Source organism: Acartia tonsa, chromosome 12 (assembly GCF_053477335.1).
Source record: "Acartia tonsa isolate MP-2025a chromosome 12, ASM5347733v1, whole genome shotgun sequence".
NCBI classification, from domain to species: Eukaryota; Metazoa; Arthropoda; class Copepoda; order Calanoida; family Acartiidae; genus Acartia; species Acartia tonsa.
Window position 1 is genome coordinate 43191904 of NC_137271.1, and position 14743 is coordinate 43206646.

The following is a 14743-nucleotide window of genomic DNA, read 5'->3' on the forward strand; positions in this document are numbered from 1 at the left end:
GTATGTATTAGTTTACAATTCAGTTTCTATTAGAAATGCTATTTTTGATGTTATACTTTGTATATTAAGTTGTTTTTTGAAAGCAATTGTACTTTTGAACATAGTTGTACTTGTTAGCAAAAAATTGTTGCAATAAATATTTGCAAATATCAATATTTTTGCACATTTTAAATCTTATCCTAAGAAATAAGCAATTATTTTCTTCTTTCCTAATTTTTAGTAGCAAAGCTACTTTATAATTTACTTTATCTTTTATTGTCGAAGATTCTTTGTAACTAACTTTCACTGTTAATAGCGAAGCTACTCTATAATCAACTTTGTCTGTACGTCCGTTTATAATGTGATTTTCTCGGCTGTTATTTAGGATATCATTTACTTGACCAGTCAGTCTGTCGGCCATGCTAAAAAGTATTATAAATATGCTATTTAAAAAGGTTTCATGATTTTTGGATATTTTTTTATAACCACTTAACATCTACTCTATAACTAATTTTTGCGATTTGTCTATCCCAGATTTAGTGCTTCGCTACTTGTGTTGTCTAAGATAAGTTAAGACTCTAGGGGGCTTGATGTTGTTTCACAGGTACTAGGTAACTAAAACTCTCTCCACGCACCTTGAAACATACTCCGCTTATGATTGCGGTGTAAAGCGTCCAATCGCCCATCAGACAACCAACTCTCTGAGATGCACGACCTTTGTCTGAGAAGTCCCAACTGTGCATGGTAACGAGTTGCACCTGTTTTGGGCCAAGGCATTCCCCCCACCATAACTATTTACGTCGAGCATCTGACATAGTAGCAGTGGGAACCATTTTTAACGTCTTTTGTTATGACGCCGTGTCGGTCGGAGATTCGAACCTATCACCTTCCCGACGACGAGCGGATGCGCTAGGTGTTGAGCTACGGTCGCGGGTTTAGATGTTGTCTACCTTGTTTACTTACCTTTTTCGTTCATATTCTCTTGAATAGTATTTATATCTTTGATGATAACTGCTTTTTTGTCATCTGCTAATCTAAAAAATAAATTGAAACCTTTTATATTTGTATCACCGTGGTTATTTCTTTTTTAGTACTAAAAATAGCCTGAAACCTAAAATAATAAATTCTAAAAATTTATTAAAGAAGAGATTTTACCCATTAAACTACTTTTAACTAAAGGACGTACGATACAATACATGATTTTTCAGTATGGCTCAGAAACAGGTTTACTCCAGCGGAATATTAATCGGATTCAGAGCCATATGTATACAGGAAACAGTATTCCAGTATAACTTTGAAACCGATTAACTTCCGTTAGATTAGAACCGGTCTTCATTCATTCTAAAATATCATGTATAGGATCGGTTACAGACAATTTTCCACGAATATTTAAATAAAAATCATAAAATTAAGTTTAGCTGGACTTTCGCCTCTCGGGGTTAACAAAACTATTTTAATATCCGCGGAAAGCTGTCTATGAAACGATGCGATAAATAAATATTACTTACTTTGAATCATCTAAAAGCTGGACACACTTTTGAAAAGCTTCTTTTGCTTCCGTGGTTTTCCTGTAATATAATTCAAATAAAAAACTATTGCAATAGCGAAGCTACTCTACGATTTGAATATACATATGGATGTCTGTCCGTCTGCCTGTCTTATGCATCTTTTGGAAAGTATGTTTTCTTTGTAAGCTAGACGGTTAAAATTTTTGTTTAGTGAAAACGTTGAATGTTAAAACATTTTGTTGTTAAATATTGCTTAAAATTAGGCAACAATAAAAGATTTCTAGACGAGTTGAACACACTTTAAATGTAGAAAATCTTTGCTTAAATAACCTGTTTTATCTCAGGATTAAAAAACCGGATTTAGCTGTAAGATAAAACCTTACCCAAGTGACACGTGGCATCTGCCCATCCTCTCGTACAATTTGTACTGCAACTCTTGTGGATAACCAAACATGAGAGCGCTCTAAAAATAAAACAAGAATGTTATTGATTGCGTTCCAAAGTGAAGGGGAGGAGAAGGGGAGGGAAATAAATAGGAAAGGGGAAAGGAAGAGGGAAGTGGTACGTATGGGGAAGAATCTAGAAGATTTGAATGAAAAGGAGAGGGACCAGAAAATAGCTTAAAACCTTCCAGAGACTTAAATCTGAAAATAAAATAGTTTAAAACCATTTCAGGATCTATGTGAGTCTTACCTAAGCTTACCTGTTCAGTTTAGTAGTTATCGCCCCTAGAGGCCTCTATGGGTGTTGGAGCATGGGGGTTTTAATTCGATCATCCCCCAATATTTTATTATAGTTTTAAAAACAAAAATAATTTTTTTTTGGAGGGGGGGGGGGGTTTCTAGGGGTGATTTCTCTTGGTACCCCCCACGCCCCCCCCCCCCAAAAAAAAAGTTATAAACCTTACCAGGACCTATGAGAAGCTATATTGTAAAGAAGAACCATATCGGTTCAGCAGTTAGCGAGATCCTTTGCTACAGACAAAAAAAAACAATAGGATAATAGGATTGAAATTCATGATAAACATGTAAAATACTACCTTACAATCTTGAAGACACGAGGCAAACTGCTTTTTGTTGAAAAGTACTACGGATCTGTTACCTAAGGATAAATAAAATAATTAAATAATAGTTATTTCTCGCATCGCATTATACACAGCTTTCTGCGGATATACAATGTACAATTTTAAGATTAAAACCAGTTTTTTTAGCCCCGAGGTGCCGAAGTTACCGGCTAAAAAAACTGGTTTTAATCTTATGATTGTACAATGTACATTTTTATATTCGTAGAAAGCTGGATATAATACGATGCTAGACATAGTTTTTTCGTATGGATAAGAACCGGTTCCTATCCACCGGATTCGAACGAATACGAGAAATAAAAAATAATCATATTTTTCAAATTTTTGACAAATGCTTTGTTAAAGTTCAAAATACATTAAATTAACAACCAGCTGACAATTTCTTAGGGTTAGGCTAGGTAATAATTTCCCCTTTTTATTTTTGAAATATTTATAAAATAATGGGGGTAGGGGGTAGTGCTCGTTATATACTTTGAGGGGAAGCACCAATTAATAAAAAAAAGTTACCTAAACTGAGAGGAAGATCATTAGTATTAGTTTCAGCCAGTCTAATTGCCTCATTATAATACCTTTACATAAAAGTAATTAATTAAAACTCACAAATTATTTAAAAGTCTATTGCAAACCTGGAGCTTTAAATTTGTATACGTTTGAATTGCACTGACGAAAATACATCTACTGTACTTTTGGTGGATGTGTAAATGGAGCCTCGGATACATTTAAATCCACGGAAAGCTGTCTATAATACGATGTGATAAATAACTATTTTACCTCATTGCATCTGCAAAATTCTTTTTCTGGAAAGCAGAATTACCAAGATCCTAAAAAATTCTAAGTTATTGTATTTATCGCCTTGATCTTAAGGGATAAGACAATAGACGATAACTTGATATACATCACCAATTATAATAACAAATCCCCCCCCCCCCTGATTGAACTATTGGTTGTAAAAACTCGACAATGCTAGTTTAGAACAAACAAACAAAAATTTAATATTAAAGTACCCAAAGTTTGGAGCCAATAACGTGGTTATAAAACCTTGGGTACCAGTGTAATTTACAGTCCAATGTCACTTCTCTAATTTTAGCGCCTTTTGTTTGTGTAGGGGCAACAACTTTTGAATTAGGGACTGTCTTTTAGGGTAGGTCCGTCCGTAGGTTCATCCGTATGTCCTCGACAGATAGCTTTTTTCGTTAATTTAGGCATTTTAGAATTGTCCTATCGATTTCAAACTTCGCATGTTGATTCCTGTAGTAGTTAGATTTAGAAAGCGTAGCAACTCTTTAATTATTACCAGAATGTCCGTACGTCCATTTTAAACATGTTGATTTTTCTACTTTTTTAATAACAAATTTTATGTGATCATAATTATCCGATTGATCTGATTTTTGGTATATTAATTCCTGGGACAACAAATTATAATATTATAAGCGAAACAACTCTATAATCAAGTTCTAAAAATGTAAATATGTCCATAAACATTATCCTGTTTTTCAAGCTTTTTTTGAACAAATTTACTTACAATTTGCTTCGACTCTTTTACATTTATATTCTGATTATTCAGTTTTGACACTGTACAAGTGTTAATGTCCCGCTGTCCTAGCGTTTCAGTGCTTCGCTTTTATAGATGTTGTCATCCTTGTTCCATGAATATTTGCTTCGCTTTTTATTAATGTTGTCATCCTTGTTTCATATTACCTTATTTTTCTTACTTTCAGCCCCATTTTTACATTTTTTCTCCTCTGGTAATATCTTTAGAATATTTTGATAATCTAAAATTATAAATACTTACAATATTACTTTTTATAAAAATATTAAATATCAAATCTTATTCTATATATATATTTTTTTTTAATATTGGTTTTATGGAAAATTTTTACACATATTTATTTTTATTTAAAATGTTAATAAACAACAAAAAAATTCGATACAAATATGTCGTAAAATTTCAGGACTTAGTGTCGAATCATCAAAAAAAGGTTTCTTGTACTTTCTAGGAATAAGCTATTCATCGTATTATAGACAGCATTCCACGTATATTAAAATGAAAAATTTAAAGATTAAAACCCGTTTTGTTAGACCCGAGGGGCCTAAGGTATTAATTTTATGATTTTTTTTATTCGTGAAAAATTGCCTTTAATACGTTGCTTTACATGATTTTTCAATATTACTAAGAACCGGTTCTAATCCAGAGGATATGAATCGGTTTGGAAGCCATACTGGAAGTGTTAATGACCTACCTATGTCTTTTGATAATACTTTGTGGATAAAGTTGAGCTGGTCCTCCACACAATTTAGATTCTTTAGTTTGTCCAAACCCTTGAAAAATCAATTATAGTGTAATTAGTGATTATGGCACAAACTTTTTAACCAATAATTTTAATATACAGTCAATGTTGATAAACACAACTTTAGAGCCAGTTTAAAACGATAGGACATTTCTAACATGTCAAAATTATCTCTGTTCGTAACAGGCGGACGGTCGGACGGACGTATGGACTGACCCTAAATGTAGAAAAGCTTCGCTTTTAAAAATGAAACACAACATAGAGTGACTAATCTATAATTAAGACTATGATAAAAATGTCCGTACCTCCTCTTCGACCAGATTTCTGAACAACACCAGATGGAGATCAAACGGAGAAGATTTTACTAAAATATTTAAAAATTATTAATAGTTATTTCTCGCATCGTATTATAAACGGCTTTCCGCGGATATAGAATGTACAATTATAAGATTAAAACAATTTTTTTTAGCCCCGAGGTGCCGAAGTTAAGTGTTCAAACGTTTCAACAACTGATCTTAATCTACAGAAGGGGTAGTTTGGTGTATCAATGGAGATGTACATTAATACATCAGCTATTGTATTGATTCTTTAGTTCCCTGCGTAAGATCCATGTAAAAAATAATATTTTGTGCATTATTTATCTTTGACAGACGGACGGACGTTTGTACGTGGACAAGTTACAAGTAGTTCCGATACTAAAATATGTATATATTCATGTTATTTTAAGGTATCTTAAAGGAGCATGAACAAATATAGAATGTCTAGATCACCAATCACTTGAAGTAACCAATAAGAAAACAGTGTAGGAAACAATCCAATGCTATTGGTTGAAAAAGACATCCAATCACTTGAATTGACCAATAAGAACACAGCTGACGTAAGAGGGGATGTACAGTAAGGGATATAAGTTTTCCGGAATTTTAATCTAGGGAGTAGATTTGAAATCTGCATCAAATTTTAAGGATTTTTTATAAAATTCGTTTTTTGTATAATTCTTTATCTAAAAGCGGAAATACAAATTAAGTTAATTAATTTTGGCATCCGTGATTGGTGGATTTAAAAAATCTGCGCTCTGATTGGATGTCGTACATCATTCAACCAATTAGAGCGCAGGTAGTTTAAAATCCACCTATCCTATTGGTCAAAATTAATTAACTTAAAATGTATTTCCGCTGTTAGATAAAGAATTTTACAAAAAACGAATTTTATAAAAAATCCTTAAAATTTGATGCAGATTTCAAATCTACTCCCTAGATTAAAATTCCGGAAAACTTATATCCCTTAATGTACAGACAGACCGGAATACGAGTATAGAGTAGCTTCGGCGCAATTATATATTTATAATATAACAAAGGTATTTCATAAAAAATACAAGATTTATTAAGCAATTAAACTGGTTAGAATAGGCAGAATAATGGGATGATTATTTATGGAATATATTTAGATATGATATCAATTAAAAGCTTGGACGTCTCGTTTTCTGTACAGGACAGAAAACCACGTGCACAGGAATAAGGAACTAAGACTGTCGACAACCTAGCATATAGGTATACAGTCTACCGAATGTAAGCTGGTGGTGAGATGTTCACACAAGGCCTACATAAAATCAACTAGCTCCACAACGCAGCAGGATGGAACAAAGTGGCGGTTACCAGTGTAGGTCTGACTCAGCTGGAGAAGTATAGGAATGTGGACAGGGATGGAAATGCATAAACTTGAATGAAGAAGGCACTATGCCACACTCGCCTCCTTCTGAGGGAATATAAAATATTCCCTCACAGTTGACCGGCACGCCTGCTTCGGCGGGTGGTTGTTGTGTTCGCAGGTTCTTCGATTTCGGCCATAGCCTTTTTCACGATATCAACAGGATTGGGTTCTGAGGGAGTAGGACCTTCTGGAGCTTTTGGGAGCTCTGGAGCAACAGCATTTTGGAGGGCCAGCATACCTTCGCAGGGAGCCTGGGCCACTGGGTCCTCAGAGACAGCGTCAGCCTGTGGGTTAATGGGCAGATCGATTCCAGATGGAAAGAGCTCGCTAATTTGCGCGTCAAGCTCTTGGTCACTGTTTTCCCCCTCTGCAGGATCAAGGACCACGGGATTGCCTTCTCTGTCAGTGGGTCTGTATTCATCAGAGCACTCAGAACCATAGTGGGAAATCAGCTCAACCCCATCATCATCTGGTCGGGATGCGTCCTCAGCTGGAAGGGGTGCCTCTATGGTCGCCACATTCTGCCCAGGTACATTTACAATATTACAACGAGTATTAATATATTTAATTACGCTGTCAGAGTTTTGGTCTAACAGTCGACTAGTGGACTCAATAACAGAGCACATTCGTGCTTTTAGCTCGACGGTCGAATCCTCGGAGACAGTGCGAATTTTTTCGCGCAATGTTTTGCGGTTCCGCAATAATTCGGCGGAAATTTCAATAAGACGTTTGCCATGGTGTATGTGTGCTTTCTCAACATATGAGGCATTGTTAGCAATTTTAGATTCCAGACTTCTCTGGAAGGGGAGAAGAGCTTCTTCTATTGCTTCTTTTACGGTGGAGGATAGGACTTTTTTCCATTCCTCAGCAGTCACCCAAAAAGCTTTAGGCTCATTTTTACTTTCTGATAATGTCTCTTTCTTTTTAGGGGGTAATGGAGGCGGTTGAGTTTCCACCTTAGCCTTCTTGGCTGCTGGGCCGCCGCTGCCTGTTGGTGTTGGCGGTCGTTTTTCTACCGCTTTTGGGGCTGGCTTTACGGCGACTACCTCTAGTTCAGGTGAGGCATTACGTTTTGGTGGCGATTCCACCCGATTTTTCTGCGGTTCCCCTCCCCTAGGTATCATATTTTGTTCCATTAAAGGCCTGACCCTAGGTCTGGCTTTGTCGGAATATTCGTTGGCTTCTAAACTTTTAGCCTGCCGCAAGTTTTCTTGCTGCTCAAGGAGCTCCTTTGGAACATCTTTTCCAGCGGTGCGATAGACGTGTATCGCTTTCGAGACACACTGAAGGTCACTGAGGTTTTCAGGGTTACGTGGCGGTTTTACTCGAGGATGGATGGGATACCTGTTCTCATCAGGTTCATAGTAGGCTTCCTCATGGCCCTGGGGATAGCCATGATTGTTGTCATAATAATAGTCCTCTTCTGGGTAGAAGGGTGCCTCTTCATATCCACGACGGTATGAAGGGTGACCGGCCCCATGGGAATGGTGAAAACCCCTTTGGAAATTTCGCCTGGGATATCCTAAAATAAAAATAATAAACTTAAAATTAAAGGTCTTTAATTCCTTATACCGAATAAGGAAATATTTTTACAAAGACGACCTTTAGGGACGACAATCTTATAGGTATATATGTCTGTTTATAGGTCGTCCGTTTTTGGAAGTTAGTTTTCCCCATTATTTGTAAAATCACGTAATTCGTGTGTTTCACTAGTACCTCCTGCTTTGTACGCGTGAATTTCGGTGCAGGCTAATATGTAGATGATAAAAGCGACGCATAATAACGACCCTATTCCTGTAAGGATGGCTGCTACTACAAGCACCATATGGTACCAAGTACTAGATAGGAAATCAACCACTTTATGATACGTTTGAATAAACCATGAGTCGGTAATTTTTACTTCAAAATTATTAGAGTCCGCGGCCAATTGGCTGAGGTATAATTCCTCGGCGCTTTCTGAGAAATTAGTTTTTTCTAGGCTCTGCCAAGAATGATAAAGAAATAGGCTAATTGGTTTATCCATAAGATATTGGTTTACATTTAATATTTGCATACCCTGCCCTTGATTACCGATGAATTTTCCTTGGTACAAATGTAAGAAAATTGGATTTTCGGAACATTTGGTTGGAGTTAGATGGGTGGTGTCTTATTATTGATTGAAACTGAGAAATGATCTACAAAACAGGGTAAATTTTCTCCCACAGAAACATTGATTTTAAGGTTATTGCACTGTATTACCAGATCCAGCTCACCGAGCGCCCTAACTAACTTTTTACGATGGGTCTGAATACTACTTTTAGACAGAAAGTGGTTCTGTAAGCAGCGATTTTCGGGGACAATTAATTTACTATATTGTTGGTAAGAATAAAAAATCTCTAGTGGTAGCATGTCATCTTTTTCCTTAGCGTTTAAAAGTGGAAAATATGGTTTTACAGAGTTTGTGAACCATACCATTAAGTTATCGATATTAGTTCTGTAATAAGATAATTCAGGAATTAGATTTTCAAAATGCCTTTTATCTTTAAGTTCTAATGCTAGCGTAATTTGGGGATCGATCACTAGATATTTTTGGTCACCCTGTTCTCCTAAAAATGTAAACAATGAAATATTAAAGATGTCTACCGTTCGCCAAGGAGAAGTTAATTTTTTGTGCGTTATTAGATTTATCATCCGAGATAATTCGGTCGTAGCCTAATCTAAGATTGTGATCTAGACAATTGTTTCCCACCCAATGACTACCCAGGTAACAGCCCGCCTTTGTTTGTAATAATTCAACAGGCTCAGCCTGGACCCCTATTTGTTTTTCCTCAAATGTCCCAGGGATAAAAATGCCGTTAATGGCTACGCCGTGTCCCTCGCAGGCGGGGTCGATGCCGTTAAGGAGGTCGTTGGGGTAAGAAAGCGTCCCGTTTACGATGAAGCGCGTGTATGACATCTGGTGTTCATACACTGAGACTGATTTTCCTTCAAAGTTAAATATTTTAGTGTTGGACATGGTGTAACAGTCTTCATAAGATACGAGGCTCGGTATCTCCACCAGAGCTGGAGCGGCGAGGTGGACGTGGCTATATCTGCCACAATACCAGTAGTGTGTACTGGTTCGGAGGTGACAACGGATTCCAGGTATAATTTTTCTTTCAACCTTTTGAAGCAGGTGAAATTGTTTTTGTTCGGTATTAGTAATATTAAGAAACGCAGCGCATTCAGAGATTTTCAAACGCGGGTTTTCGTTTGCTACACATTGAGTCGCATCTATTTGTATTATTTCGGACGCATTTGATTTTGCCAAAATAATAAAAAGCCCCAAGAATCCCAAAATAAATTTACCTCGAGCTCCTGGTGCTTTTGCCAAATGATGCTGCATTTTATTTTTTATGCTTCTTGTTTTTCTCTGAAATATGTTAATCCGTTAGTTTTAACGTATATTTTTTTTTGTTTATTTTCATTATTATACATACATGAATTAAGCTATATACATTTGCCACTTTTGTTTTATATACATTTTATTTCTTCCTTTTAATTGGGTTATGTAGTCCGATTTGGACGTGTATGCGGTTATCCCCCCCTTGTGACCTAGTTTTTCTTTCTTCTTCTAATATATATTTAGGTACTATGCTTTGTTTGTTAACATTAATAACTTTTTCAGGGCTGGATTGTTTGGGTCGTTGCGCAAAGAAGGATGCCTCAGACGGGACAGTCTCTTCTAAGAAACTATTTTCGACATGGATGTTAGGACCGGATGACCGATCTGCACCAGGGGGTTCTTGGTTTTTGGGCTGTGACTCAAATGGTGAGTTTTTTTCCATTATATCCCCTCCCCCATCGCAATCCACCTCCCCTTGGGGTACATCCTGATTAATTTCAGGGTTTTCTTCGATAAATTCATCGCTATCATTATCTAGGTAGGTAAAATCATCGTTTTCTATACCTTTATTATCGTTTATTTCGGTTTGTCCGGTGTTATCTATGGTCAAGGTTATTTCCTCAGACGGGACAATTTCTTCAATTGGAAAGACGTTAAAGGAAAGTGTTTCCCCCAATAATTCTACTTTAGAATCTATTTTTCGTATTTTATCTCGGCTAACAACTTGGTTAGTTTTTATTGGATTTGACCCAAAGGGACTAAGTTCAAAAAGGGCTTCTGAGAATTTTTTTGTTACAATAAAAGGACCCCCATAGAAAGATTGCAATTTTTTGCTGACCCCTACCTTGACTAGGTTAAAGAAGGCAAAACATACATCGTTAACGAAAATGGGGGATGAAGCCTTTCTAGATTTATTTTGAAATTCTAAATAGATTTTAGATTTTTTGGAAACTTGTGCAATAATTTCTTCCAAATTTTTTAGGTAGTTTAAGTAAGATCTGCAATCAATATCTTGCCTGTTCTGCAGAATTGGTGAAAAGAAATCGAGATTAAGAGTTGGTTGTCTGCCGAACATAAGGTAATATGGCGTATATCCCGTTCTTCTAGACGTACTTGCGTTAATTACAAAAGTGGTCAAAGCTAATTTTCTTGCCCAGTCTTTACTTTCGAATCGGTCATCAGATCTTAGACCTGCATAAATGCTTTGATTATGCCTTTCACATGGGTTACTATTAGGGTTTCTCGGGGGAATAAGTTTAGTTTCGATACCTAATTCGTCCATAACTTTTTTAAACACTTCCCCAGTGAAATTTGTTCCCCTGTCACTCCTCAGTGACCGAAATAAGCCGTAGGTGGGTACCACCTGTTCAAGAATTACTTTTACCGTGCTCTCCACGGTAGCGTCTTTAATAGGATGGGCGATTATGTACCTAGAGAATAGGTCCACTAGGATAAATATGTAGCGGACATGTTGTCCTTGAAAGTAGTTAGGGGTTAAGGGACCGATAAGGTCTACCGATACTTGGCCAAAAATCTCGTGACTAATGGCTGAATGGGTGATGGGTTGTTTATGCTTAGGTACTTGTCCTATCTTTCTTAGGCAGGTGATACAATTTTTAATGCGTGATTCTACAAACTTATTGATTCCTATAAGGAAGAATCTTTCGTTTATTTTGCGTATTGTTTCATTTACCCCTTTGTGACCTATAATATTATTATGTGATAATTCAAAAACTTTATTATATAATCCAATGGGTACGACGGGTCTTTCAATGAACGTTCCATTGCTAAGAGGTTGTCTAAATATCAGAAGTCCTTCCATAACATATAAATGTTCTATTAATTTAAAAAGGACCTCTTTCCGGCCGGTTAGTTCTGCTCGTTCAAAATTCGACAACTGCTTTTTTTCGAATATCCACCTACGAATGTCAGATAATATTTGATCTTTTTGTGTTTCAGATTGCCAGACACTGTGCACACCGACTTCAGACGCCGCATGTTACTCAAAAATCTGGTCTTGGTAGGGACAGTCCTGTTCATAAGGATCCAAGGTAAATGAACTAGTACATTTTTCACAATCGGTTTCCTTATGTTCTTTGCATAAAAATTGCCCTCTAGATAGATTGTCGGCATTGCAATGGTCCTTACCCTTCCTATGAATTACTGTAAAGTCGAAACTTTGGATAAAGAATATCCAGCGCAGAGTTACCCCATTTATTGTTCCTTTTTGCCATTTTTTGTAATGAACTAAGGAAATCGAATCTGTTCGTACAATAAAGTTTCTAAATCTTAAATAATGGAGAAAGGTTTTAAGAACAAATACTAGGCATGCTAACTCGCCTTTATAACTTGGATAATTTTTCTCTGCCCCGTTACATTTTTTGGAACATATCCCAATAATTCTTTCTTCACCCCCTTGTTTTTGGCTGAGAATTCCAGCGAAATAACTTGTAGAAAAATCTACATCTACTATAAAGGGGTTTGGGTTATCCCACTGGGGATAGCCTTTACTTATAGAATTTGAGAACATATTTATAAAATTTTCCCAATCTTTTGATAGGGAATCGGTCCATTCGATAATTTTGTCGTTTCTGTGTTCATCCAGAGTACAAGAATTTTTCGCATAGGATGGGAAATAAGCCCTATAATAATTGGAGAAGCCCAGGAAGCGCTGGAGTTCCTTGCCTGTCCTGGGCCTGCTCCAATTTTTAATCTGTTCTAAATATGCGGGGTTCATTTTAAGTCCTTGGGAACTGACTATATGACCTAAATATGTACATTCAGATGTAAAAAATTTACATTTGGCTAGATTTAACTTAAGTTTTGCTATTTTTAGGACTCCGAAGAGTTTTCTGAGATGGTTCAAATGTTCATCAACATTTTTTGAGAATATAATAAGATCATCAAGGTAAGAAATTATGAATTCGTACAAGCCAGGGATAAGGGTTAGGACTTTGTCCATCAAATGGCAGAAAACACTTGGCGCGTTACACAGTCCGAACGGCAGTTTCTTGAAAAGATACTGCCGGTTCAGGGCTGTGAACGCGGTCAAATGTTTACTTTCCTCTGAAATGGCTAGCGCATGAAAGGCGCTAGTCAAATCGAGAGTACTAAATACATTGCCAGTGCCTAATTTTTCTAAATTACTAGAAATCAAGGGAAGGGGCCAGTTAATTTTTCGTGTTACACTATTAAGCGCACGAAAATCTATTACAAACCTAAGTTTACCCTCCCCCCCAGCCGTCGGTTTTTTCTTTACGGCAAAGATAGGGGAGGACCACTCGCTGTAGCCCTCCTCAATGACGCCCCCCCTTAACCAATTTTCAATTTGTTCTTTTAATTTGGCTTCGTACAATGGGCAGGGTATGTTTTTACTCTCTTCAACTATGTTAATTGTTGAATTTTCTATTGGAATTTGCTCGCCAGTGGAGAGCTCAAATGAAAACTTATCTAGTAGCAAATTAATTCGATTAACTTTAAGAAATTCATATCCTAAATTTATAATTTTAGACGTTGTTTCAGGGATGTAAAATGTTTCCTCGAATATTTTATCTGATTCATTAAAACTGAATTTTAAGTGTACGTGTCCTATGATATTTACTGGTTTTAAATCTACAGACAGGGCGCTAAGATTGGCAGGGGTAAATGTGATTTTATTATCATCTAAGATTTCTTTAGAAATAAGGGACCTAAAGTTATTTCCTGTATCCACTAAAGCGTGTTGCAGGAATTCCCCCCCCGTGGGGTTAAGAACTTTTAGTTTTGCACAGATTGGCATTATAAAATTAATTATATTTTTAGGCGAAACCTAAGATGCATATCTTCCAAGATCCCAACCCCAGCGGTTAAACGATGATAATCCTCACACAGAGATTTCCTGTGCTCCAGGTATAGTTGTTTGTCGAATCTTTTTAAATAATGCAATGTTTTAACAATGTGATTAATTGTTAAAATAATTTTATATAACTTTCTGGGTTTCATTAAGTTTTATTTAGCGCTTTTTAGCTCGAGAAATTTCTTAATAAGCATAAGAATGTTGATAGTTCTAAAGAAACTACTAAACTTTAATACGGGTCCTTATTTATATACTTGGATATATGATGATTAGTATAAAAACCTATTGGAGTAAAATTGAACTAAATTTTTTTTTTTTTAAAAGATTGAAAGGCTACAAAGTAGCTTAAAAATAAGTGTCCAGCTTGCAACTAACAAGACATTAAAAACTGACTGAGTTATTTTTTGATTTCTGTCTGTATTTATACAGATTATAGTTTTACTAGTTTAGTATTTGAATCACAATTTTAAATAATATAAGGTTAGCGCTGTGTTACAGCTCAAAAAATATTAGATATGTCGAATACACTAGAGAGGATCTACCCTGACTGATTTATTTTTCTGATATTGTTAGTATTTATACTTAATTTAAAAAGTTTTTTCCACCTATGGGGTAGAACATGTATATGTATTTACTATTAACAATATGCATTCAATTTTATATAGTGGCCCTTTATTCCGCTGATCATCCTAGCGGAAGTTAATAGAACTAAGATATTTTTATTTTGCTAGTAGTCCTAGCGAAAAATAATTCAATCAAATTTAATCGAAATAATTTAAGATTTTATTAATCACGTTTTAAGTGATTTAAGTTTTTAATTTTTAGTATCGAGGCAGCACTCGAGGCGACATCTTTCGGATACATAATAAATTAAATATAGTTCTATTATTGTCACTGTGCAAAATACAATGATATTAATCCATACGAATCCGTTATTATACATAATTGCTGAAGTATTTCAGCTACAAAAAGAATCAGAGG

At 35.9% G+C, this 14743-nt stretch overlaps 1 protein-coding gene across 2 annotated transcripts in view; it reads right to left on the reverse strand.

Annotated features, from left to right (window-relative positions):
• Nucleotides 1-14743, reverse strand: part of LOC145333641 (protein-lysine N-methyltransferase SMYD4-like) — a 58065-nt gene that overhangs the window by 36322 nt on the left and 7000 nt on the right. For both annotated transcript variants that reach the window (XM_080178813.1, XM_080178812.1), the window contains exons 3-11: nucleotides 5162-5220; nucleotides 4809-4887; nucleotides 4267-4340; nucleotides 3340-3389; nucleotides 3076-3137; nucleotides 2527-2588; nucleotides 1871-1950; nucleotides 1488-1547; nucleotides 943-1013 (exon numbers count right to left, since the gene is read on the reverse strand). In XM_080178813.1, coding sequence (XP_080034939.1) covers nucleotides 943-1013; nucleotides 1488-1547; nucleotides 1871-1950; nucleotides 2527-2588; nucleotides 3076-3137; nucleotides 3340-3389; nucleotides 4267-4340; nucleotides 4809-4887; nucleotides 5162-5220 — 597 coding nt within the window. The remainder of the gene's footprint in view (nucleotides 1-942; nucleotides 1014-1487; nucleotides 1548-1870; nucleotides 1951-2526; nucleotides 2589-3075; nucleotides 3138-3339; nucleotides 3390-4266; nucleotides 4341-4808; nucleotides 4888-5161; nucleotides 5221-14743) is intronic.